Source organism: Microchirus variegatus (assembly GCF_963457635.1).
Source record: "Microchirus variegatus genome assembly, chromosome: 18".
NCBI classification, from domain to species: Eukaryota; Metazoa; Chordata; class Actinopteri; order Pleuronectiformes; family Soleidae; genus Microchirus; species Microchirus variegatus.
Genome location: NC_139819.1, coordinates 22,352,795 through 22,379,595, shown reverse-complemented (window position 1 = coordinate 22,379,595; position 26,801 = coordinate 22,352,795). Strand labels below are relative to the sequence as shown.

General features: G+C 40.5%; 3 protein-coding genes across 3 annotated transcripts; 2 read left to right on the top strand and 1 right to left on the bottom strand.

The window, feature by feature from the left end:
* Positions 1–1,130: 1,130 nt before the first annotated feature.
* On the bottom strand, positions 1,131–3,777 carry mettl9 (methyltransferase 9, His-X-His N1-histidine; the record flags this gene model as incomplete). The annotated part of the gene is made up of 5 exons (XM_083904662.1): positions 1,131–1,354; positions 1,441–1,625; positions 2,591–2,800; positions 2,877–3,067; positions 3,607–3,777. The coding sequence occupies 5 exons, from the start codon at positions 3,775–3,777 to the stop codon at positions 1,131–1,133; spliced, it is 981 nt and encodes a 326-aa protein (XP_083760788.1).
* Positions 3,778–5,388: 1,611 nt separating this feature from the next.
* On the top strand, positions 5,389–11,905 carry LOC310940134 (uncharacterized protein). Its single transcript, XM_083905067.1, has 7 exons — positions 5,389–5,551; positions 6,738–6,940; positions 7,852–7,953; positions 8,122–8,217; positions 8,327–8,437; positions 8,603–8,726; positions 9,306–11,905. The coding sequence occupies exons 1-7, from the start codon at positions 5,524–5,526 to the stop codon at positions 11,288–11,290; spliced, it is 2,649 nt and encodes an 882-aa protein (XP_083761193.1). The 5' UTR covers positions 5,389–5,523; the 3' UTR covers positions 11,291–11,905.
* Positions 11,906–14,239: 2,334 nt separating this feature from the next.
* On the top strand, positions 14,240–25,227 carry wdr45b (WD repeat domain 45B). The gene is made up of 10 exons (XM_083905025.1): positions 14,240–14,310; positions 15,761–15,835; positions 18,970–19,071; positions 19,160–19,247; positions 19,340–19,434; positions 20,911–21,101; positions 21,170–21,255; positions 22,407–22,508; positions 22,605–22,726; positions 23,333–25,227. The coding sequence occupies exons 1-10, from the start codon at positions 14,244–14,246 to the stop codon at positions 23,437–23,439; spliced, it is 1,035 nt and encodes a 344-aa protein (XP_083761151.1). The 5' UTR covers positions 14,240–14,243; the 3' UTR covers positions 23,440–25,227.
* The last annotated feature ends 1,574 nt before the right edge of the window (positions 25,228–26,801 follow it).

Here is a 26,801-nt window from a genome sequence, read left to right as displayed (position 1 = left end):
CATAAACGCAGCTTCATCTTCGTTTGTGGCTACAGTTACTGCAGTTTGAACGTAAATGACACTTTTACAAAAGGCCTCATATTACTGGGATTATGGGATGATATATGGAAGCTCCATGCTGTGATTATTCGGATTAAAAGCAACGGAAATTCACAATATTTTTGTTTAAAAAAAAAAAACATTGAAAACACTTTAGCATACATTTTTGGTCAGGCACAGATAATTCGCAGATTGGACACAAAGTAAAAAAAACAAACAAACAATCACCTGGAATAAGATCATTATGACTCATAAGGCTCCCCCTTGTGGCACTTTTAAAATACATCACTAAGACTGTACGCTGCCGAGTCAATTCTTTTGCCCTATGAACAGATTGTAACACAACATTATTACAGCATGATTACAGTAAAACACCAGGGCTGTCACTTTATTAACTACTTTAATACTTGTAATTGGATTTTATTAAGTTTTTTAAATTCATTTTAGCTGTTTTTTTAACAATTTTTTTTGTTATTATTCTCTACAGCATATGTCAGCTTCTTTGCGAGTCTTCGGTGAGGCACCGCGATACGATACCGAGATATTCAAGTCACAATACGATAGTATCGCGATACAGCTCGAGTGAGAGTGAGCACACGGCACCATCTAGTGGACTGAAACGCAATTGCAATGATTTCCCCCCCCCCCACGTTTATCGCAACATGCGAAACAAATCAAAAATAAGATCGAAATATTGTGATATTTCACTGTATTGATTAGCGGCGGGCGGGTTAGTCCACTAGAGGGTGCCGTGTGCTCATTCTCACTCGAGCTGTACCGCGATACTATCGTATTGTGACTTAATCGCCGCGAACGTGCCCACCACTAGTTTTGATGTGGTCATACGATATGATTTAAAACTTTACGTGCGCCCTCTGCTGGATTCTAAGGGTTACTACTTGAACTGAATGAGGAGTGACAGCCCTGACAGAAGAACTCGAGGTATCACTGTCGCACAAAGACGGCTGGTGGATGTCGGTAATTACACAAACCTGAGCTTTGGTCAGAAAAACCTGTTTTTTGTGGAGTTTTTTCAAACAAATAAACACAAACTTCAAATTCCACTCAAAGTTTAAAAAAAAAAAGCGTCTTCACTCCGCGGCGTCGTCGTCCGCGGCCTTGAGGACAAACACGGCGTCGTCGAGAACGTAGTAGTCGTTGTACATGTCGCCCTCGCACAGGTACGGCACCCGCGTCACCGCCTCCACCTCAAGCCCCGCCCTGAGGAACACCTCATTGTTCAGGTTGGTCACTTGCTCCTCCCACTTCTTCCCTTGGATTTTCACGTGCTCTTTCGGTCGCTGCCATCGTCCTCCTGAGAACAAACACACATACAGGTTTTACTTGCGATTCTTTCACCCGATTATCCGTTTATTTTTCGGCGCGCACACACACACTGACCGACTTCCACGTAAGGCTGGAAGGGAAGCACCACGGCAAGGACGAGTCGCCCCGTGTTGGGGACGAGCGAACGCTTGATGTCGCGCAGCAGGTGGAGAGGATCGTCGCAGCGGTCCAGCAGGTTCAGGCAGCTGATGACGTCGTAGAGGAAGCCGGTCTGCTGCCACTCGTCTATGTCCAGCACTCTGAGCGAGACAGACAGAGAGGGCACACCTCCAGATTATACCAGCTGTCAATCACGCCACTCATATGTGCCGTAGTTTAACATCTACTTCCTGGGCCTTTCGGATTTTCCAGCTTCTTAAATTTTAATATTTCCTGGTTTCTTTGCTCCATATAATAACATTTTGGAATGTGGAATTGTAGGAGAACATTAACCACCACAGTGTAAACTACTGAGTACATACAGTGTAAACTACTGAGTACATACAGTGTAAACTACAGTCTAAACAGAGTAAACTACAGTGTACATACAGTGTAAACTACAGTGTAAACTACAGCGCAAACTACAGTGTAAATACAGTGCAAACTACAGTGTACATACAATGTAAACTACAGCATAAACTACAATGTAAATGCAGTATAAACTACAGTTGAAACTGCAGTGTACATAGTGTAAACTACAATCGAAACTACAGTGTACATACAGTGCAAACTACAGAGTAAACTACAGCGTACATACAATGTAAACTACAGCGTAAACTACAGTAAATACAGTGTAAACTACAATGTAAATGCAGTGTAAACTACAGTGACAACTACAGTGTAAATACAGCTGAAACTACAGTGTAAACAACAACAGAGTAAACTACAGAGACAGCAGTGTGAACTACAGAGTAAACTACAGTGTAAACTACAGCTCAAACTACAGAGTAAACTACAGGGTAAATGACAGTGACAACTACTACTTAAACAACAGTGTAAAATACAGAGAAAACCGTGTAAACAACAGTGACAACTACAGAGTAAACAATAGTGTAAACTACGGAGCAAACTACAGCATAAATACAGTGTAAACTACAGTATAAATACAACGTAAATACAGTGTAAATACAGAGTAAACTACAGTGTAAATACAGCGTAAACTACAGCGTAAATTACATAAAGTTGAAAGTAAGCAGTCAGAATAAGCAGAGAAAAGTCCACTCACTTGTAGTTCCTCCTCTGAAGATGCCACTTCATGGGTGCAGAGACCTCAGTTGCGTAGACCTCTCTGAAATGGCCTCCCATCACCTCTGTGACGCCTCCATCTCCAGCCCCGAGGTCCAGCAGCCGCTCTGCCCTCCACTCCGGCTCGATCCGGAGCAGCTGCCGGAACTGTTCGCTGGAGAACACGAACATGGAGCCGCGGCCCAGAAACCTGACACAGGAAACACGTCACACGACGTCAGACGAGCACAAAGACGAGCGTCTCGTTAAAAAAAACAACAACTGACCCGTTGATGGAGGTGCGTGAGACCACAGGGCTGAGGACAGACGATACGAAAGAGTGGTAGAGCTGCGTGAACATCCAGCCAGACTTCTCCACACTGCACTTCAGGAATGTCTGGGTGTCCGAGTCCAGGTGGCTCTGGATGAACAAGGGCCGCACGGACTCTCCGAGGAGATCCGGACAGCACCGGTACCACTGGAGACAGAAATGAGTAACGTTCAAACCAAACCCCATTCAAAGGTTGGCAATTCTAAACATATCATAATTTATTGGGGGTAGAATCAAATGTTTCTTACACCAAACTTTATAGGCGTATTAACTACAACTAGTCTCACAAATCGGCACCATAAACACGTCATCTGGTCATTGTGCAGAAATGCCAAGTAACGTTCAAACCAAACCCCATTTAAAAAGTAGAGCATTCTAAACGTATCACAATTTATTGGGGGTAGAAACAAATGTTTCTTACACCAAACCCCACAAGGGCATTAACTACAACTAGTCTCACAAATCGGCACCATAAACACGTCATCTGGTCATTGTGCAGAAATGCCAAGTAACGTTCAAACCAAACCCCATTCAAAAAGTTGGCAATTCTAAACATATGATCATTTATTGGGGGTAGAAACAAATATTTCTCACACCAAACTTCATAGGCGTATTAACTACAACTAGTCTCGCAAATCGGGAACATAAAAAGTTCATATTCATCACTGGTCATCGCTCGTTCATACCTCTTGCGTCTCCGTCGCGTCGCCCTCGCTCACCATGTTGGTAATCAGTGACCGGACCAGCGGGCTCCGCACGTATTTCCCCGTCCACATCTTCCTGACGGAGAGCAGGAAGACCACGTATCCCAGCACCCAGGCGCCGAAAACCAGAGTCCTCAGCTGCAGGTGACACATAATGATGGAAGACACGGACAACAACAGAGTCCCGAAGGCAGCGGACACACTGAGCAGATGCGGCTAAAATGTGACGATTAAGAAGCTAAAGGCAGCCAATTGTGAAGCAACACGGCGGGACATGTCCCCACTTCCAAGACAACAATCAAACAAACCTTAGGGCGCGGTGGGTTTAAGACAAACCAGCTGTTATTTACTCGACTTCAGTCCATTGTTTGACAGTTTTTAAGCCTCAAATGTCCCCCATCGTTCAATCCGAGCTGCGGCTCATTTCCGCATCCTGTGTTACAGCTAAATGTGTCCTCCCCACACAGACTTGTGTTTTTGTTGTCTTTATTTTCTTTCGATCAACATGATAAACAATACAAGTAATGCAATGAATAAATAATGATTAAATACTGTAAACTAAAGCTTATTAACAGCCAAAAAGTCGAATAATCACAAAACCTGGCTAATTTAGCAACAGCTAATGACACGTTTAATTAAAACAAACTTACCCATAGTCCACACAGCAGAATTACATTGCACATAATAAACATGAACCATTAATTTATATTTCACACAAATCCTTGTCCTTTAAATACAATACAATAAACAATATTCAAAAGTGTGAATTATAAATGAAAAAAAATACAGTTTGCTAAAGTTAAAAAGTGTTATTTATGTGTAGCTAAATGCATTTTCTTTCTTGTCTGTGTTGATTTGCATGAAAACTTCTGCAAGAAAAGTCTGATAATTAACCTGTATTATTTTAAAATTTTCTTAAGTGGTTTTGTTTCTGACATTCAAATATTTTATTTTTCCACTTTGTTTTTATTGTTGTAGTTCTTAAATGTCTGTGGAGCATCTTGACACTCTCACGTGTGCCAGATACATTTTCTACTTTATATCTGGATAAAGATTAATTTACAAATGGACCAAAGTGAAACCAATGTCAAATTGTAAATGTAAAATATTTTAAATCATCTGTGTCATAGAAATGTGAAATAATATTTAGTAAGTATAACTGCCTTCTTGTTCTTGGCCGAGAAAAGGCAGAAAATAGTATTTTTGGCTCATATGGATTAACAACAACAACTCCCAGAATGCACTGCGAATGAAGCGCTGTCGGTGTTTACTGTGACATACGATATTTGATATAAAATATTTGGATTCATGGTGTTTTTACAATGTTATATTTGTTATTTCTTTTTTATTTTATTTCACTAAATTAAATTAATTTAATTTAATTTAATTTAATTTAATTTAATTTAATTTAATTTAATTTAATTTAATTTAATTTAATCAAATCTTCATCCGTTAAAAATTAACCCATTAAATTAAAGTTCTCTCTGCAATCAACACAATATTATATGATATATGTATAATATATACATATATCACATATATACAATGTATCATTTATTTATTTATTTTTAATTTAATAGTAATTTAATTAATACTTAAATTATAATTTTTATTTTTTATTTATATTTAAGTTAATAAAGACATTTAGGAGGCGATATTGGAGCCTGACAACACACCCCCGGGTCAGTAGGTGGCGGTAATGCCCCATAGAGTTGATGGCCAGCCGCCATTAAAATCGAAGAAGAAGAAGAAGCAGTAGTAGCCGACGCACAAAGCTCGTCAGTGTAGCTTAGCTTCGCTCTCGGGATCACAGCCGCTCTAAATCCGTCGCGTTCAGCCTGTGGTGCACAAACACACTCCGCTCACGTCGACTGTGATGTGACTGCTCCCAATCCCACGATGGACGGAGTTATTTCACACTTACACGGTGAGTGGAACCCGGGGAAGGACGCGTTTGTTTGGCTAGGCCGTGACACAGCCCGCGCGCGGGAATAGCATCGCTCAGCGGAGCTAAAACACTTGTTTTGTTTAGTTTTTTCCTCCCAACTTCGCGTCACTGTGAAATAAACTCACGGTCCACGATGTACTCAAGTGTTTCCTTCTCGGTTTAAAACGATGACGTGTTTTAACCGCGGTGCTTTAAAAGTTACAGTGAAGATTTTTATGCTAATGCGAGCTGTCGGCTCCGCCATCTTGGCTAAACCTAACAGTAGCTCCGGACTCGTTATGGCTCTGTTTTTGAAATATTATGTCAATATCGTATTAGTTGAAAGTATATTTGTGTCTCTATTTTTTCCACTATGTAAACTAGCGCTGAATGGTTTTAAAATAAATGTCAAATTGTTATTATTTTAGCCTGAAATTGCCATTGCGGGTACGATCCGTGATGTTAGAGAGGGGAGGGAGTGGCGATTTTTACATATTTATTAAGGAACAACAAAGGCGTTTTCATCGGCCTGTGGAATATGACACGATATTACTATTGTCAAAAACATACGGTACAGTAGAATGATTACGGTGTGATCTTTGTGCAGATCTGTGAGAAACAAAGATGGAGCCTTAAGTCTGTGCAATGTATAGATCAAAACATTAGTTCATCTAAAATTGTGTTTTGACATTAATTTATAAATATTGTCCCCTGCAAATGAATTGTTCAGCCCCAGTATTCATTACATTAGAGCTGAAACAATTAACCGATTACTAAATGATTTTTTGATAATAGTTTTGAAGCTTTTTTCATTATTAAGACAAGATTTCTGATTGTTTTAGCTTCTTAAATGTGAATATTTCATTGGTTTCTTTGCTCCACATTACAAAGAAATCATCACAACTGAATCATTTTGTTTTTGGACAAAATAAGACATTCGAGAACATCGTAATTTCCAGCTTTGACAAACACAGATCGATTTTTTTTTTAACATTTTATGACATTTTATGAACCAAACGATTAATTGAGAAAATATTCGACATATTAATCGATTACGAAAATAATCGTTAGTTGCAGCTCTACATTACATGGCGCGCTCAGGAGCATAGGATGGAATAAACACTCCCCTAATGTGACGTATCACTGACGGTTTTCTTGTTATCTAATCTTTGTTCTCCGTCTCCAGGTCCCTCTCTTCCCCTCTCCACCCTGCGTCTCCTGGTCCCGCCCATCCGGCTGGTCTCCGCGGCGATATGGCAAACGGTGGAGCAGAAGATGGTGTCGGACTACGGGCTGCTCGAGGAGTTTGTGTTCATGGTCACGGAGATCGTCCCTCAGCTGCTGTCGCCGCGGCAGCGAGCCGAACTCATTCTGGGTCTGAGGGCGCGGGTAAGTGTCGAGAGTCAATAATTTATTCTTTTACCTTTTTTAATATCCTTAAGAAGTGAATGTAGTCTGATAATTGATGCTGATTTGGCCCATTTATTTATCCAATTATCTTTTTTCCGCCATCTGATACAAATACTATATAAACATTCAACTATATACCATATTTTCAATAAAAAAATCGTGTAAGCGAAATATTAAATACATGAAACTCAGAAAAAAGAAACTTTTGGATGGATAAATAAAGTTTACAAGTGACTTGGCAACTCTTTTGATCTTAAATTAATTGGTTTTAAGTTCTCTTACTCAAAGTTGCCATATGTAAGAATGTGGCCAAAAACGGTTTCTACATTCAAATTCAAAATACTGAGGTCTTTTAGGTTTCGTTTTCTGACGTAACTGGCAACCCGTGGTCGCTCGGCAGCTGAGACTCTACTGACTGCAAGGATTGGTAGACGGCAGTAGGTGGCGCCACATGCCAAAACATGATTTCAAAACATGATTTGCAGTCTGCAAAACATTTTTTTAATGCAAATATTTTGTCTGTTCTGTTGTTGTTGGTGAGTTCAGTTTGTTATATGAACATTATTCTTGAGTCTCTGTGACATATTAGGAGGATTTTATGATTTATCACATAATGCACCTTTAAATGTGAATATTAAAAAAAACAATTATGAAAGTTATCGTTAGTTATTGCCCCATGAGCAGCGTTTTTCAAGTTGCTTAGAACAAATATGCGGATTGATAAGTAATATTTGGTCAGCGCAGATTATTAAAAAAAATAGCAAATATTGGACTGATTACTTGGTCGTCTTTTAGTGGTACTTTTTTAGTACTTTTAGTTTTAGTAAATTGCAATTTTATTTATTTTTTGGTTTTTTTTGGTGATTGTTTCTTCTGTTCCCTCACTGCAGCTCATCCTGGAGTTGTGTCGCTCTGACGACACGGCCGACCTCCGGGTCATTCAGCCTCATCTGGACCGAATGCAGACGCTCACGTCGCTGTGGAGCCCCGAGGTGAGTCCCAACCGCTATTCGATGTAGTTTAAAAAGATGGCAAACGAATGTATTAAAAACAGTGACCCATGCGTCGCTTCTCGAGTATTCAAATATTCTATGAACGATACTGTCGATTATTCAAATAGCTGGAATAATAAAGTGTGGTTGTCTCTTGTTTCGCGACAGACTGAAAACGCAGAACAAATCAAACCCGACTCTCATTTCATGGGCCTCGTCCGAAATCTGCTCCAAGATCCCGACGAGAGAACCAACTTTTTCCAGGTGAGAATTCCTCTGTGTGTGAATACGTTTCACGCTCTTAATTTGAAAATACGTTCCTTTTAGTCTGAGCAGCTTAGCTGGAGATTGACTTTTTTCTTGGCTCTTCCAGGATGTTTTCCCGGGCGACTTTGGTCCCACGTACGACAAAGCCATCCAGACGCTGATGTGGCTTTTTCTGTCCAGACTTGAGAAGCTTCTTCCCGCTCAAACTCTTCAGCAGGTATAGAGAATAAAATCTCCTCAGACACAAAGGAAATCAGATTTAACGGCCACCGTCTGTGTCGTTGACGGTCAGCAGTGAGGAGTGCAGGAAGGGAAGCCGCTTCTCCAAATAAATAACTTGTTGGGTGAATATTAACGTTCGTTTTTCCCCGTCTTTTGTCAGATTGCGTCTTTGCTCAGCAACGCCTCGTCTGTCCTGGGCGAATGCATGGAGACGATGACGCAACCTGAGGAGCTGAAGACGCTGCTGGACTCTTACAAAGACCTCACTCAGTTAGAGGACATCGGTGAGTCGCTCAAGATGATATTGATCTCTTTGTTGTTTGGGGAAAAACTTAACTTAACCTAAACATTCAAACGCTGCCTTGTTTTGTCCACACGCTGGACAGATATTCAGTTTTCTGTCAGAGGAGTGAATAAACCTTAAAATTAATGTTTAATTTAAAGGTACATTAAAGCTAGTCCTGTGCAATAGATTAACGTGTCATGTTGACGTGCCGTGACACCCGGAGTCCAGGCACCGTTTACCAGTTAGCCACGTTAGCTGCACTAGCTCCTTTAGAGCCGTTAGCGCGCCTACAGTGGACCTGGAGCGGTCTGTTTATTAAAGAAAAAGAGCAGCGCTACAAATAACCAGCGTGCCCGTGTACTGCGTATGTGTGCGTCTGTTTTTAAAGTTTAGAGTCACTTTACAGACTAATTTTAACAACCCGGAGTCACATAAACATGACGTCATGAGCGCCTTTTTCCGGTCGACGCGTTAACGTTGGCGCCGTTGACGCGTTAACGTTCGACAGCACTAATTAAAACTGATTGAAATCTAAATTGTCAATTTAGTAACGACAAAAATCTCGCTTTCTTTTCAGAATCTTGCATCGTAGAAAGTGGCATCTTGTCTGTCCTCTGCCTCCCGTCCGAAGAGCGAGTCATGATCATCAACGACCAAACGGAAACGGACGCCGTCTACACGGTCTGCACAGAGATGGAGGTGGAGACCGAGAACAAAGAGACGTACGCGGAGGGCACAGCGGCGGCGTCAGACCAGTGGTTCGGTATCGCTGCCGAAGTGAAGACTGAGGTTGAAGCCGAAGGCGCCGTAGCCGGCGAGGGCGAAATGGCCAACGAGCAACGCGACGACCAGTCTGGAACGCTGATGATTGGAGAGGACGGCCATGTGACGGTGCTGGACGACGCGGAGAAGAAGCCGAACAAACGCGGAAGGAAGAAGAAACAACCCACAGGCGAAGACCCGGATTACGATGTTCTGTGGGAGAGACCAGTGCGGAAGAACCGTGGCCTCAAGATGAAGGGATACCTGTCGCAGTGGAGGAAATCTTCAAGGACGCAGAGCGGCAATTCTGTCAACGCTGGCTCGAAAACCCTCACCAGATCCCAAGCACCGAATAAGAGCAACGACTTGGACGAGAGAACGTGCAAAGTGTGCGGCCTCGTGGTGAGACAGGCCAAGTTCTTGCCGCGGCACATGAGCAGACACTCGAAGGACGTCGCCTTGACCTGTTCGGTGTGTAAAAGGTTTTATAAGAGCTTGCGCTACTTGCAGCAGCACCGATGTCAAGGTCTGACGGAGAAGAAGAAGCCTGGCAGGAAACCAAAGGCGCAGGCGGCGGGAGCAGAAGAGGACAAGGCCGAAGAGTCATCCAGCGGGGTTCCCTGCGACGCGGCGGCCGAGGATCCGCCGGCAGACGACACCGAGCAGGACCCGGACTACACGCCGTCAGAGAGGAAGTCTTCCAAAGACCAAAGCCCGGAAGGGAACAAGAGCGTTCTGGAAGGTCCGTTCTTCTGTCAGCTCTGCAGTTCCGAGTTCAAGTGCAGACAGACTTTTCGGTTCCACATGAGAAACATTTGCTACACCGAGCACCACGTGGATCCCGAGGCGTCCGAGGATGCCAAGCGCTGTTTCCGGTGCGACGAGTGCGGCAAGGTGTTCCGGTACAAATCGACCCTGGAGTCGCACAGACAGACGCACAACCCGCTGTACTGCGAGGTGTGCACCAAGCTGGTCCGAGACCCCGAGGCGCTGGCCATGCACAAGGAGTCGCACACGCCGTTTCAGTGCAACCAGTGCGACGAGAGCTTCCTGGTGTTCAAGGCCCTTCACAAGCACTACATCGACGTCCACAACCCCGCCGAGCCGTTCACCTGCACCCACTGTCAGACCACGTTCCCCAGCCTGAAGCGGTTCATCCGGCACGAGTGGAAGCACACAGGCTACCAGCCGTTCCAGTGCTCCTACTGCACCAAGCGCTTCCGCTCATTCTCCGACCTCGTGGAGCACCAGAAGAAACACACCAAGGCGTATCCGTTCCTGTGCTGGGAGTGCGGCAAGAAGTTCCGACACAGCGTCACGCTGACGCGCCACGTGGAGCGCGTGCACAACGCCGGCGAGCCCATACTGGACAAACCGCTGCCGACGTTCACGTGCGCGCAGTGTGGGAAGACGTTCACGTCCAGGAGGTGCCTCCTGAAGCACGACAACTTCCACCACAAGGGGATGCGGTTCCCGTGCGAGCACTGCGGCAAGGGGTTCTTCGGCAAGGACGCGCTCGTGAGGCACACGCTGATTCACACGGGCGAGCGGCCCTACAAGTGCGAGGACTGCGACAAGTCCTTCCGCTCCGCGGCCGAGTTGAAGATACACAGGCGGTACCACACTGGCGAGCGGCCGTTCAAGTGCAACATATGCGAGAAGGGTTTCGTCCAGTCGTGCTTCCTCACGTTGCACATGCGGACCCACACGGGAGAGCGGCCGTACGTCTGCGCCGTGTGCAACAAAGCCTTTTCGAGTCTTCACGGCCTTAAGAGACACAGGAGGCTCGTTCATGCGTAGACGATGCTAACTAGTTGGTGGAATCCCGGGTTTCCTGTTCTCTGGTCTTCTTCTTCCGGACTGTTTTTGGTCACTTAGGATTTCAAACATTCTGGCATCAAAACGTTCAGCTTCTCCAAGGACGTTCATGCTCGCATCCAAAACTAGCTTCTTCTTTTTTTATCTGCTGCTTGTACTTTTTTTGCCCCTCGTTAAACTAGAAGAACCGAGAACGATCTCTGTTCCCAACCGCTCAGATCCTCCCCGTTCTCTTTGACGTTCTCTCGCCGAAGGAGGTCAGAGGTCGCGTAACTGGACGAACTGCCGACCTCTGGGTCGCCGAATCCCGTTATTGTTGATTATCATGTTTGACTGATCCGGTTAGAAGGACAGCTTCTTATTCACCGCATTTCCTCCACCCTGGCCTGAATCATTAGGAGACGCTGTGTGATTGTATAGTGTGTTATACATATATATATATAATTAAAAAAAAAAGAAGAAGAAGAGGGAAGAGATCTTTGTATTTTTTACATAAAAAACAAGAGCATTGCTTTAGCGCTACATAAGATTTGTATGTAAATGTGACCTCTTGATTCCTTTGGGAATCGTTTCCTCCTTGAATAAATTCAGAGTGCGACTCCAGCGGATTTCGTTTGGTTTACTAACTTATTTGAAGATATATGTTGTAAACTTGCTACCATCAATGATCAATGATGCTTTTTTATTTGTTATCCTAACTACTTAATGTCAGGACACTGCAGTTGGATTCAAACCATTAGATTACGGTTAAGTAAATATTGTTCTACGGTGGCCTTTAAAGTCAATATTTTCATCAAAATCATGTTACAAGTTAAAGTAATGAAAGAGGCAAAATTGTTTGCTTGCCGTTTTATTAAATAACTCCTGCTTGAATTTAAGTTGTGGTTTTAGTAATTAAACTTAAACCTTTGGAAAAATTAGAAATAGTTTATAGAATATTAGAAGTTAGCCCAATTTTTGTTCATAAACGATACATTTATTTCAATAAAAGTGAAAAAGGGACACTGTGTAGTATTTATGGGTTTATATAACCCAAAATCCACTCTTTTATACATATTATGTGCTCCTGCATTGTCTAGTCGCTGTATAATTGTTTTTGTTTCATTTTTCGTAGTGTTTCAAAAAGTCATGTAAAATAACATGGTCGCGGGCCGCGGTTGCATAGCCACTGTTAGCAGCGAGACGCCATGTTTCTACCGGAGCCTGTAAGGACAAACCGGAGAGAACAAATCAAGCGTCGCTTTACTTGTAGCAGAAGTCCCGCCTCCACTCTCTCCGCTTCGTCTGCTACGGCCGCGGTAGCTTGCCCTCTCCCTCGCCTCACGAACGTCATCTGCTGACGCGGAGAAAGACGACGAGGACAGCATTTGACCGGCTGAGGACACCGTAGCGCTCAGGGAAGGGAGGGGGTGAGCAGAGGAGTAGTTCTTTGTTGTAAATTTCAGCCTCTCCTCTAGATGGCACTATAAACTACTTACTTCACCTTTAATTTAATGAGGATACGAGCTTGCGAACACATTTTTGCTCTGTTTTCTGAACTATCTTGATAGTGTTCCTCTTAAAAAAATTAACGTTTCAGCTTTGTTTTGACTTAATTGATCCCTAGGGAATTGTTCTGAATGTGTGATGTAATTGTAACTGAATGATATTACGCTTTCCTTAATTAGCTTTTTTTTAATAAACCAATTATTGTTATATATATATCATTTTTTTCCCTTATTTAATGAGATCATTTTCTTCATAATTGATCAATTCTAGCTGTTTTTCATGAATTGATAAAAGGTAGTCGTTTACATATTCCACTATTTTTCTTTATTTCATTTGACAATTTAAAAAAAAACATTTTGATCAAATTTTCAACAGGATAATTTTCTTAAAAGTACAATTTTGTCTCCCTCGCGAATGGAATAGGCAAGTCATTTTTTAAACGCGCCATATGTAAGAATGTGGCCAAAAACGTTTACATTAAAATGCAAAACACAGAGGTCTTTTGGTATCGTTTTCTGCCCTGACTGGCAACCCGTGGTTGCTCGGTAGCTGAGACTCTACTGACTGCAATGATTGGTAGACGACGGTAGGTGGCGCCACATGCCCAAACATGATTTGCAGTCTGCAAAAGATTTGTTTTAATGCAAATATTTTGTCTGTACTGTTGTTGTTGGTGAGTTCAGTTTGTTATATGAACATTATTCCTGAGTCTCTGTGACATATTAGGAGGATTTTATGGCCAGTTGCTTTAGATTTATTACATAATGCACCTTTAAATGTATTTATTAATTTATTTATTAAAGTTACAAACGCCAAAAAAAAAAACCTTCACCCCAGATGGGACTCGAACCCACAATCCCTGGCTTAGGAGGCCAGTGCCTTATCCATTAGGCCACTGGGGCTCGTTGGCTGCGAGATTCACGCTTCCAATATAACCATTCACAGCGATGTTGATAATTAGATTATTAGATTAAACAGACAGACTGTGAGTGAACGTCATCCTCTATCGGGACTTTTTCACCTTTGTCTTCCTGCGTGTTTGATAAAGATAAACAGGTTTCACTCATCATCAAACCAGCAGGATGATCAGGAAACCGCAGTTGACAAAATCAAAATCGCTGATTAAAGCGATCACAGCCCTTTGACACACACACATACATACCCTCTCGTCAAAAAAACAAAACAAACAACCTGTCATGTAAATAATTAATCGATGAGTCGTGTACGAGTGTCTCTCTCTGGTTGTGTCTCTGTCTCCCTCTCTGTCTGTCCCGTGTGTTCACTCTGACTCAGTCCGGGCAGCAGCAGCAGCAGCAGCAGCAGCGGGAGGAGGAGGAGGAGGAGGAATGTTAGCCGGTTAGCTCACCCATCCACATCCAGTCCCTGGATTCAAAAACACACACACGCTCGCCTCGTTTTGTGGATTTAACTCCGGGGTGTTAAAATAATGAATTTACTACCGTCCAATCCTCACGGGAACGGGCTCCTCTATGCCGGATTTAACCAGGATCACGGTGAGAATAAGCAGCAGCAGCACTTTTTCCCCTCCTTCCTCCTTTTTCCTCTCGAATGCTAAGTTTGCTGGCATCGTCGTGCATGCTAGGCTAAAAACGTCGCTACTACACACCGATATAAACGCGTATAATCAGTTAACAACAATAACAACTTTACGTGTTACGCAATTAGCCTTGCCATGTGTGTATACATATATAAATGTATCTTAAAAAAACGTAAATGAAAAGCGCTGACAATGACGTTAAATTTAGATGTAGTTAGCTCGCGAACGTCAGCCAACACCTATGTCACCGACGCTAGCAAAACAAGCTAACCTAGCTATTTTTTTGTCATATACTTTTCCTCCTAAATGGCTCGTTGTTTCAAAGTTAGACGCAAATAAGTAGGTGCACTGTACTAAAATAAGAACACGCTAATGTTGTTAACGTAGCTAAAAAGGCCACTGTTGGCTAAATTCCATCACAATATACGATTGGAGCCTTGGCTAGCATTAGCCAGCTAGCAGCTAGTTATGCTAAGTTTGACAGTTTCTTCGCTGGTCGCTGGTTTATTTATTTATTTACTTACCGTAAACCAATTTATTTAATTCAAATAAAGTATGTATTTTAGTGACTTACTGTGCCAAGACATACACGTGATAGTCCGTGTACCATATGTTTATTTTCATAACGTGTTTTCCATAGCTATTATTTAAAAATAAACATTTAAAGACATAAGTAAACATAAGAAATCCTCTCAAGTGCCCCACATATTTAAAAAAACACTTCATTTTAAACCTTTTGAACATGAGTGTATTTAAAATGTGAGTGTACACAAATATTGAGATATTTAATGTAAAGCTGCAGTGATTCGTCCTTTTAGTAAACGAATCGTCAACTGTTTACTTTACATGTGTACATTTCTGGACAATTGTTTTTGCTCCATTTAACAAAATTAAACAAAAATATAATTTATAACTTTTTGGACCAAACAAGTTCTTGATGAAGGACAAATTGGTCAATAATGAAAAGGCTAAATCTCAAGTTGCAGCCCTACTTTCATGATGTATTGATTATTTGAAGTGCTGCGTCTATGTTACATCATTTATATCATTGAAGACAGTGGTTTTGTGCAGCAAGCTTTAGGTCATTTGTGTTTTTATACCATTTATTATGATTGTTTTGGGGGGGGATACAACACACCCACTTGCTAATCATGTGCAACGCTCTTACTTTGAAATTCTGTGAACTATCATCACAAAAGGTCAGTGTCACACTCTGAAGGGTCACAGTCAGGTGTTTTTAACGTCACAAATGTCACTTAAGAGCGACTTTGTCCGCTAAGTCGTATAAACCCCGGGTTAATGATTGATCCCGGGTTAATTCGTGTCCTCTCCACTCACCGTTAAATGTCCACGAGGGTCCGACCATGATCTGTAAAGACTGATTTTTCTCTCTGTTTTCTCTGCAGGATGCTTCGCCTGTGGAATGGAAAATGGATTCCGTGTTTACAACACGGATCCACTCAAAGAGAAGGAGAAACAAGGTAACAGCCTCTCTCTCTCTGTGTGTGTGTGTATGAAGTGGTTGAAAAACAAATATTTGATGTTGTCTTTGTAGCATCGTCATGCTTTTCTCTCAACATTGTTCCCCGTTTAAAACAAATAAAGTCACTGAATAAGTCTTAAGTAATAAAGTAAGTAATAAATCTAACAAAACCATTTAATGCACATGCGTCAAACTCAAGGCCCACGGGCCAGATGTGGCCCGCCACGTCGTTTAATGTGGCCCGTAAGTGATTAATTGGTCTTCAAAAACTGTGTTAAAATAGGTTTAATGCTGCTTTAATGCTGCGTTGACCATCCGTTAACTACATTTCCCACAATGCACGGCGATTGCGTTACTCACGAAGTGACGGCACCGCCAGTGTATCATGGTATATGCATCATGCGACGGGTGAAATTGAATAAGTAATAAATACAGAAAGTTATTTAGCAATATGTTACTGAGTAGTTACCTTTATTTTACTTTAACTATTATATTTGGTTACATTTGGTTACATTTATTCTGTATGACGGTTACATCTGGCCCTTTAAAGGTTAACCATTATGCTGATGCCCCTGATTTAATGTCTTTTTAATGTTGTTTTTAAATAATTCAAACACGTTTCGGTGGCTTTTCGGCTTCTTAAATGAGATTATTTTCCGGATTATTTTGCGCCGTCAAAACAAATAATCGTTTGTGGACATCGTTTTCCAACTTTTTACGGTCATCGTCGTTAGTTACAGCCTTTATATCTTAAGTTTTGAATTGAATGTGAATTTGTTATGGACACACTTCATTTTTCTCCATATAATTATATTTATAAAGCATGTTAACTTTACTTTTGTACCCTCTGCTGCTGTTACATTAACTGTTATTCATTAGTTCCCATTAAAGGATTAGAATACGATATACTGACAGTAATTTTTTTTTAAATTCCAAAATAAGAAAACACTTAAAAATTGTGTTTAGAGCTCCTTAATTGTGTTTTTCTTATTTTTAAAAGACCGTGCTGGTGAAATAGAGTTAAAACTCATATAACTCAATAACAGTGTCATGTGGGAAAACTGGGAATTTCCGTCTTTATTTCGCTTTTAACTGTAATTTAATTATATTTATGTGTTGTTGACTGTATGAAGATCTGCATTATTGTCGTCTTTCTAAGCTTTTTTTCATCTTAGGAGTGGAATAATAAAAGCTCACACACACAAATACAGGAATCTGCAGTGAAGTGTGACAGAAATGCAACTCTTTAAAAACGCAGGAATAAAAAGAGGAAGCTAAAAATAAAAACACACGTCTCAGCAGCTCGACCTGCTCCACCGTTACCTCTGCAGAAACGAGAGTCTTACAGGACACAGAATACAGAGATTCTCTTTCTGTTCTTGTGTCTTATTTGCGGCTGGAAATGCAGAAGTGAATCATCGTAGCTCTTCCTGTCTGAAGATAAAGTACAGAAGAAGTGCCACGCTGTGATCTGACGGCGTGTTCACACACTTAAGCCTCTACGAGACTACTACTACTACTACTACTTCTACTAATACTACCAGTTATTCTTCTACTACTACTACTTCTACTAATACTACCAGTTATTCTTCTACTACTACTACTTCTACTAATACGACCAGTTATTCTTCTACTACTATTACTTCTACTAATACTAACTACCAGTTATTCTTCTACTACTATTACTTTTACTAATACTAACTACCAGTCATTCTTCTACTACTACTACTTCTACTAATACTACCAGTTATTCTTCTACTACTATTACTTTTACTAATACTACCAGTTATTCTTCTACTACTACTACTTCTACTAATACTACCAGTTATTCTTCTACTACTACTACTTATTCTTCTACTACTACTACCTGTACTTCTGCTGCTACTACTACTTTGTTTTCTACTACTTCTTCTTCTACTACTACTACTACTACTTCTTCTACCACTACTACTACTTCTTCTACCACTACTACTACTACAACTACTTCTACTACTACTTTTTAATACTACTACTATTACTAATTCTTCTACTTCTACTACTACTACTTTTTCTACTTCTACTACTACCTCTACTTCTTCTTCGTCTACTACTACTACTTTTTCTGCTACTTCTTCTTCTACTACTACTTCTACTTATTCTTCTACTACTACTACTTCTTCTACTACTACCTTTTCTTCTACTACTACTTTTTCTGCTACTACTATTACTACTACTACCTTTTCTACAACTTCTTCTACTACTACTTCAACTACTTCTTCTACTACTAGTTCTTCTACAATTGATTCTACTACTATTACTACTTCAACTACTTTTTCTACTACTGCTACTTTTTCTGCTACGTATTCTACGACTACTTCTGCTACTACTTCTATTACTTTAACTACTATTTCTTCTACTACTACTACTTTTTGTTCTAGTAATTCTTCTACTACTACTACTTTTTCTACTACTGCTTCTACTACTTATACTTCTACTTATGATTCTACTACTACTTCTACTACCACTACTACTTATTCTTTTACTACTTATTATTCTACTACTACTACTGCTACTTAGTCTTCTACTACTACTACTTTTTCTACTACTACTTCTACTACCACTACTACTGCTTATTCTACTACTACTACTACTGCTACTTAGTCTTCTACTACTACTACTTTTTCTACTACTACTACTTCTACTACTACTTATTATTCTACTACTACTGCTACTTAGTCTTATACTACTACTACTTTTTCTTCTACTACTACTTCTTCTTCTACTACCACTACTACTTATTATCTACTACTACTACCTCTACTACCACTACTACTTATTATTCTACTACTACTGCTACTACTACTGCTTCTTCTATGGCTCTATGATTTCCATGATATATAGAATGTGGACATAATTGCGTATAATTATGGACATAATTGCATAATTATTTGAAATTTTCATTTCATTTTGCTGCTAAAATTAGCGTAAAATATTCAAAAAGTTTAGGAAAAACAGAATTTAGGAAGAAATTAAAACCTATTTAATGGGCTTCTGTAAAAGGAAGGATGAGACTAGATACCCACGTACGCTGGTTTAAACGTGAACAAAAGGCGTATTTACACAGTAACGTGTTTGTTTTTATTGACCTTTCAGAGTTCCTGGAGGGCGGAGTCGGCCACGTGGAGATGCTGTTCAGGTGTAATTATCTGGCGTTAGTGGGAGGAGGCAAGAAACCCAAGTATCCAACCAACAAAGGTTCGTGTCTGCAACTCTTCTACGACATTGTCAGTGAAATAAACACATTTTATTCATGTCGTTTTAACGTTTTCATTCTTCTTGGCAGTGATGATCTGGGACGACCTGAAGAAGAAGACGGTTATTGAGATCGAGTTCTCCACAGAAGTCAAAGCGGTGAAGCTTCGACGTGACAGGTGATGATGAACGCTCTTTACATCTGACTTATAAAGACAGAGGAAACGCTGTGTGGATGTTTGTTGACCCTTTCTGTCTCCTCTGTCCTCAGGATCGTGGTGGTCCTGGACTCTATGATCAAAGTCTTCACCTTTACCCACAATCCTCATCAGCTGCATGTGTTTGAGACCTGCTACAACCCCAAAGGTCAGGGACCACGTTTACACCTGCAGTCACAACATTCATTCTACTACTACTACTAATACTACTAATACTAGTACTACTACTACTATTACTAATACTACTACTACTAATACTACTACTATTACTACTACTAATACTACTACTATTTCTTCTTCTACTATTACCCTAACCCTACTTCTACTACTACTATTCCTACTTCTTCTACTACTACTACTATTACTACTTATAGTACTACTACTACTACTACTTCTACTTCTATTATTACTACTACTACTACTTCTACTTCTATTTTTACTACTACTACTACTTCTTCTACTATTACTACTTCTACTATTACTACTACTACTACTACTACTACTACTTCTACCATTACTACTACTACTACTATTACTACTACTACTTCTTCTTCTACTATTACTACTACTACTACTGTTACTACTAATACTACTTCTACTACTATTATTACTACTACTACTACTACTTCTACTATTACTACTACTACTACTTCTACTATTACTACTAATACTACTTCTTCTACTATTACTACTACTACTTCTTCTACTATTACTACTACTACTACTTCTTCTTCTACTATTACCACTTCTACTACTATTACTACTACTACTACTACTACTACTGTTACTACTTCTACTACTAATATTACTACTACTACTAATACTTCTACTACTACTACTACTGCTATTATTACTGCTTCTTCTAATACTACTTCTACTTCTACTACTACTTCTACTGCTAGTTCTACTACTTCTACATCTTCTAATACTACTTCTACTTCTATTACTACTACTACTAGTAGTTCTACTACTAATACTGTTTCTTCTATTACTACTACTTCTACTACTACTACTGCTTCTTCTACTACTCCTACTACTTCTACTGCGACTACTACTTCTACTACTACTGCTTCTTCTACTACTTCTACTTCTTCTACTGCTAGTTCTTCTACTCCTACTACTTCTACATCTTCTAGTACTACTTCTACGTCTTCTACTACCTGTACTACTTCTTCTACTACTACTACTACTGCTAGTTCTACATCTACTACTACTACTTAGTCTTCTACTATTGCTTATTCTACTTCTACGACTATAATTTCTTCTACTACTACTACTTTTACTCCTACTACGACTACTACTTCTACTACTACTGTTTCTTCTACTACTTCTACTGCTAGCTCTACTACTACTACTACTACTTCTTCTTCTACTGCTAGTTCTACTACTTCTACGTCTTCTTCTACTATTTCTACTGCTAGTTCTACTACTCCTACTACTACTACTTCTACTTCTTCTTGACAGTGTAGTAAACAATAACTTACACATTGGTCCTTTAAACAGCAGCAGTCGTGGATGTAGGTTAAATAAACTTGTGTTAGCATGGACGACGTAGCTTCACTCGTCTTGATCTAAACCATGACACTGATGTCGTCTCTCTGGTCTTCCTCTCTGGTCCGGTCAGGTCTGTGTGTGCTGTGTCCCAACAGCAACAACTCTCTGTTAGCGTTCCCGGGCACTCACTCGGGCCATGTTCAGATCGTAGACTTGGCCAACACGGAGAAGCCGCCCGTGGACATCCCCGCCCACGAGGGCTCGCTGTGCTGCATCGCGCTCAACCTGCAGGGCACGAGGATAGCCACCGCGTCAGAGAAGGTACGTTCGCGCACGTGTGTGCAAAACAAACGCGTATGCTGACGCGTGAGTGATCCTTGTGTCCACAGGGGACGCTCATCAGGATTTTCGACACGTCTGCAGGTCAGCTCATACAGGAGCTGAGGCGAGGATCGCAGGCCGCCAACATTTACTGGTCAGTTTGCTTTTAAAACGGAACTCTGGCGTCACTTTTGTCGCATTTGTTTCACAGGGAAAAAAGTCGTACACGTAGTGTTTTTGCTAACCTTTTTTTGTCCGTAAACTCGTTAATTTGTTTGCGTGAACAAAATGCCACGTAATTGTACGTTGTCATCCTGTGCTTACATCATTGCACAAGGGTTTTCTAATCATCCAATAGCCTTCTAACGCGATTAGCGAACACTGTTTGGAGCTAGAATAGTCGTTTACCACATTAATAATGTATTGAGTGTATTTCTGATTCATTTAATGTTATAATCATTGAAAAAAAAAAAAAAAGGACATTTCTAAGTGACCTTAAAGCTTTTACTTCCCCATAAGTAAACTTAGGCCCCGTCCCAATACCTCCCCTTAAAATTTCCACTTTATTAATTGGCTTCCCTATTGAATTGGGACACTACTATATGCAAATTAGCGTATCGAACGTGCAAACCTACGTCACATGTTGACGATTCTACTTCTATTTAATTCAGGAAAAATGCCGGCGGATCCAGCTTTTTTCTTTTTCTGCGTCAACGCAGTTTTTCTCCTCCGTCCTCGTAAACCCTATATCACGAATGTGATTGAAATCTGTCAAGTCCAGGGTATTCGTGTTCAAGTGAACGCCGGTTCAATAGCTAGCGGCTATTTACCGAGTGCTTCGAGAGCGTTTGCCCGTCATGTAGCTCTTCATGACGGGCATGCTCTCTCGAAGCACACTAGCTAGCTAGCTTGTTCGCTAGCTGCTTTCATATATAAGTATTCAAAGCTCAACGGTCCTTTGGATGTGTATCAAACCAACATATTCCAACACATTTTGACATTGTAACGTGCTTATTTGCGACAATATATTCCAACTAAATAGTTCCTAGGCAGATGTGGCCGCCATCTTTGTTGAAAAATATCACCCAGCTCGCTGAATTCGCAAAGCATCATGGGTAATTTCATCTTCCACTTCGTTTTAAGCCCGCATCAGAGCTCGCTACATTTTAAGGGTTGACTATAAGGGCAAAATCCCACCCTACACGTGAACACGCAAAATTTAGGGTTAGGGCAAACATTTAGGGTTAGGGCAGGTATGAGAGTCCCATCCTTGAATCGTCTCATCCCTGTTTGTCTTTTTTCCAGCATTAACTTCAACCAGGACGCGTCCCTCATCTGTGTGTCCAGTGACCACGGCACCGTCCACATCTTTGCGGCAGAAGATCCCAAGAGGAACAAACAGTCCAGGTCGGTTCCCGTTCCGGTGTCATTGACGTCATCGCTCGGCCCGAACAGCGCCGGTGTTTAAACTTCCTGTTTCCTGTCTCTGTCTGTCTTTTACAGTTTGGCTTCAGCCAGTTTTCTTCCCAAGTACTTCAGCTCTAAATGGAGCTTCTCAAAGTTCCAGGTTCCCTCGGGTTCCCCCTGCGTCTGCGCCTTCGGAACAGAACCCAACGCCGTCCTCGGTGAGTGTGACCACGGGTTATTGACATGTGGCGTTGGCTTTGTTTTTATTTTGTTCGCCGCAAAGGTAAAGAACAACCAGTGTGACGACTTTAGTTCCTTCAAAATAAGAGACCCACAGCAATCAAACCAGAATAATTCTGCTGAGTCAGCATTCCTAAGCGCCCCCCTCAGGCTGGATTTCCACCTCGGAAAGTTCACAAACCTCAGATTCCAAGATGGCTGCCCCTCATGTCGACAGTATTGCTGCGTTCCGTTTGCGGTCGTAACTCGGAATTGCCGAGGTCGGTAGCAACAAGTTCGGATTACTAGTTTGCAGCCTTAACGTCACTTTTGTCGCATTTGTTTCACAGAAAAAAAGTCGTACACGTAGTGTTTTTGCGAACTTTTTTTTTTTTTATCCTTAAACTTGACGCTTTGTTTTGCGTGAACAAAATACTAGCACGTAGTACGTTGTTATCTTGTCAATGCGGCGGTGACGTCGCTCCCAGTTCCGACTTCCGATGATTGTAGCTGTAATGACAGAATTTGCACCCTCTGAAAATGCTCTTGTGTGTGTGTGGTCTGTGTTTGCTGACTCATGTCCCCCCCCCCCCCCCCCCATGCAGCCATCTGTGCTGACGGCAGCTACTACAAGTTCCTGTTCAACCAGAAAGGGGAGTGTTCCCGCGACGTCTACGCCCAGTTCCTGGAGATGACGGACGACAAGATTTGATCCCTGACCTCCTCCTGCAGACGGGCCTGTTTTCTGCGGTTTATCACCAAATTTTTATTTTTATTTTTATTTCTTTTTCTTCTCTTTAACCGTAAATTAAAAAATTTGAGGAGACGGGAAGTCGCACTTGTGACCCCCGACCTCGACGGACTCTGTGGAAGAGCGCGAGGACGACGTGGACAAACGCGGATTTGCCTCCCAATAGCCAACACAAGAGAAAAGAGGGCGGGAACAATGGCAGTTTTTTTTTTGTTTTTTTTTTGAGACGTCTTCCGAGGAAATTTCCGATAAAAAAAGGATGGCTTTTTTTAATCGCACAGAAGATTCCGATGGATGGGATTTTTGTCGACTAACACCGCCTAACTGTAGGGAGTGCCTCTGAGACTGGAGAGAATCTGTACGTGTCAACACGTTACTGCTGTCGCACACAGTAAATCACAGTGTGTAAGATTGTGTATATAACAATTGTACCATATTGGGTGTTTTTCGCAAAATCCTGCGTTTGCGACGCCATAGTATTACTCGATCTTTCTTATATTCACTGTATAAACACGAGACGTCGGACTGAAGTGAAACGAAATACTTAAACTTGTACAAAACTAGTAGCAAAGAAAAAAAGAACATTATTAACGTGTATTTGTTTTTCCGTCTTCCTTTTTTCTTTTTTTTTTCATACTTTGTGCAATATGATCGTTAAGAATGCTGGCGAAAGTTGAGATTGTTTGTTTTCTACTCTCGTTAGAAAGTTTAGAGATTTATTTTTTTGTGTGCGGGAAATTAGGTTTTGTTTGCCGAAAAAAAACCCAACACGTTTCCAAATCAAAATCGCAATTTCAAAGGCTGTAATTTCCTCGTAGCAATTATAACAACTAATTAAGTTCTAATTAGTTCTAATTTCTAAGCAGTTTCCCATTTCTAACACTAGGTGGCTCGTTTTCCCGTTTCCCGCCTTTAACGTCGGGTCGAACTAACTGCTGTTAGCATTAGCTTCATATTTAGCCCACTGATTTTCTACGGTAGAAAGTTTAGTTTAAAAAAAAAAGTTATAGTTTTTACACTCTTGATGAAATAACTACATTTCCAAACGGCAACAGCTGCACGTTTTAAAAACAAAATCGCACATTTAAAATGGCAAAGGCTGAAATGTAATCGTTCAAATTTCCATTATAATGATTAAATAAATTATAAAATACATAAATGTTAGAAGCAACTAACTGAGCTCTAAACAGTTTCCCATTTCAAACACTAGGTGGCTGTTTTTTCCCCCAGTCTCCCGTCTTAAACGCCGAGTCAACCTAGCTGCTGTTAGCGTTAGCTTTCTGCCAAGAATGTGGCTAAGCTTTTTCTTTCCACCCCCGAAACTGCGGAACTGTCTCTTTAAGGGTTGGTGAACGTTGAGAGTTCGTTGTCCAACGTGAGCAAGGAAAAAACCTTTATTATTTAAGAAATTTTCAACATCAACAACTCGGTAAAACTGACAATATTTTGAATGCAGTTGAAAACTGTTCAAGGTGTTTATCTATGATTAAGCCAAGATGATAGAAGACATTGATGAGGAACATTTTAAAGCTTCACACACCAGTGTGACTCAGTCATGTTGTGTCTGTAAACTGTCGCTAACAGCATCCATTATTTCAGCTCATCAGGGAATCAGAAAGTGCTTTGTAGAAAAATCAGAATTCACTTCAGTGTTTCACACACACACACACACACAGTGACCACAGCAGAGACGCTGCACACAATGAAAAGCCAACGTCTTTCTGACACAAACTCAGAATGATTGTAAAATCCTACGTTTAAATTTGTGAATAAAATCTAACGTCTACTTTTACAGTCAAGCCTCATGGACTTTTTTTTTCATGTTGTCTAACCTCTGTCATCGAGCTCCGTCTGATATGATTCATTGAACTTTGTATGGACTGAAAACTTAGTAAGATGTCAAAATTTGACCAAAAAATTTACTCCAAAAAAACGTAATACTATACTGTGTCATCCAAATTTGACAACTTTTGAGAAAAAAAAAATTTGGTCCAAAATTAGGAAATAACGTCATACTATACTATGTCATCCAAAATGTGAAAACATTTTTGAAAAACATTTTTTGGTCTAAAAAAGCCTCATACGTCGTCCGTAATTTGACTAAAACGTAATACTATACTATGTAGTACGTCCTACTATACTATGTCGTCCATAATGTGACCATTTTTGGAAAAAATAATTTGGTCCAAAATTTGTCAAAAACGACATACTATACTATGTCGTCCAAAAACTGATAATTTTTTTGAAAAACCTTTTTATGGTCCAAAACTTGACAAAAACGTCATACTATACTATGTAGTATGTCCTACTATACTATGTCGTCCATAATGTGACCATTTTTGGAAAAAAAAAAATTGGTCCAAAATTTGACAAAAACGTCACACTATACTATGTAGTACGTCCTACTATACTATGTCGTCCAAAATCTGACCATTTTTTTGAAAAACGTTTTTTTGGTCCAAAACTTGACAAAAACGTCACACTATACTATGTAGAACGTCCTACTATACTATGTCGTCCATAATGTGACTATTTTTGGAAAAAAAATTGTTTCCAAAATTTGACAAAAACGACATACTATACTATGTCTTCCAAAATCTGATAATTTTTTTGAAAACCCTTTTTATGGTCCAAAACTTGACAAAAACGTCATAATATACTATGTAGTACGTCCTACTATACTATGTCGTCCATGATGTGACCATTTTTGGTAAAAAAGATTGGTCCAAAATTTGACAAAAACGACATACTATACTACGTCGTCCAAAATCTGACCATTTTTTTGAAAGACATTTTTTTGGTCCAAAACTTGGCAAAAACGTCACACTATACAATGTAGTACGTCCTACTATACTATGTAGTACGTCCTACTATACTATGTCGTCCATAATGTGACCATTTTTGGAAAAAATAATTTGGTCCAAAATTTGTCAAAAACGACATACTATACTATGTCGTCCAAAAACTGATAATTTTTTTGAAAAACCTTTTTATGGTCCAAAACTTGACAAAAACGTCATACTATACTATGTAGTATGTCCTACTATACTTTGTCGTCCATAATGTGACCATTTTTGGAAAAAAAAAGATTGGTCCAAAATTTGACAAAAACGACATACTATACTATGTCGTCCAAAATCTGACCATTTTTTTGAAAGACGTTTTTTTGGTCCAAAACTTGGCAAAAACGTCACACTATACAATGTAGTACGTCCTACTATACTATGTAGTACGACCTACTATACTATGTCGTCCATAATGTGACCATTTTTGGAAAAAATAATTTGGTCCAAAATTTGTCAAAAACGACATACTATACTATG

Bases quoted from the DNA above. Each gene is read 5' to 3' on its own strand.
- LOC310940134 (XM_083905067.1), top strand. From the start codon at position 5,524: ATGGACGGAGTTATTTCACACTTACACG. The intron at 8,218-8,326 runs GTGAGAATTCCT...TGGCTCTTCCAG, and splicing joins AGAGAACCAACTTTTTCCAG to GATGTTTTCCCGGGCGACTT. The intron at 8,438-8,602 runs GTATAGAGAATA...GTCTTTTGTCAG, and splicing joins CCGCTCAAACTCTTCAGCAG to ATTGCGTCTTTGCTCAGCAA.
- wdr45b (XM_083905025.1), top strand. From the start codon at position 14,244: ATGAATTTACTACCGTCCAATCCTCACGGGAACGGGCTCCTCTATGCC. The intron at 19,072-19,159 runs GTTCGTGTCTGC...TCTTCTTGGCAG, and splicing joins CAAGTATCCAACCAACAAAG to TGATGATCTGGGACGACCTG. The intron at 21,102-21,169 runs GTACGTTCGCGC...TTGTGTCCACAG, and splicing joins TAGCCACCGCGTCAGAGAAG to GGGACGCTCATCAGGATTTT.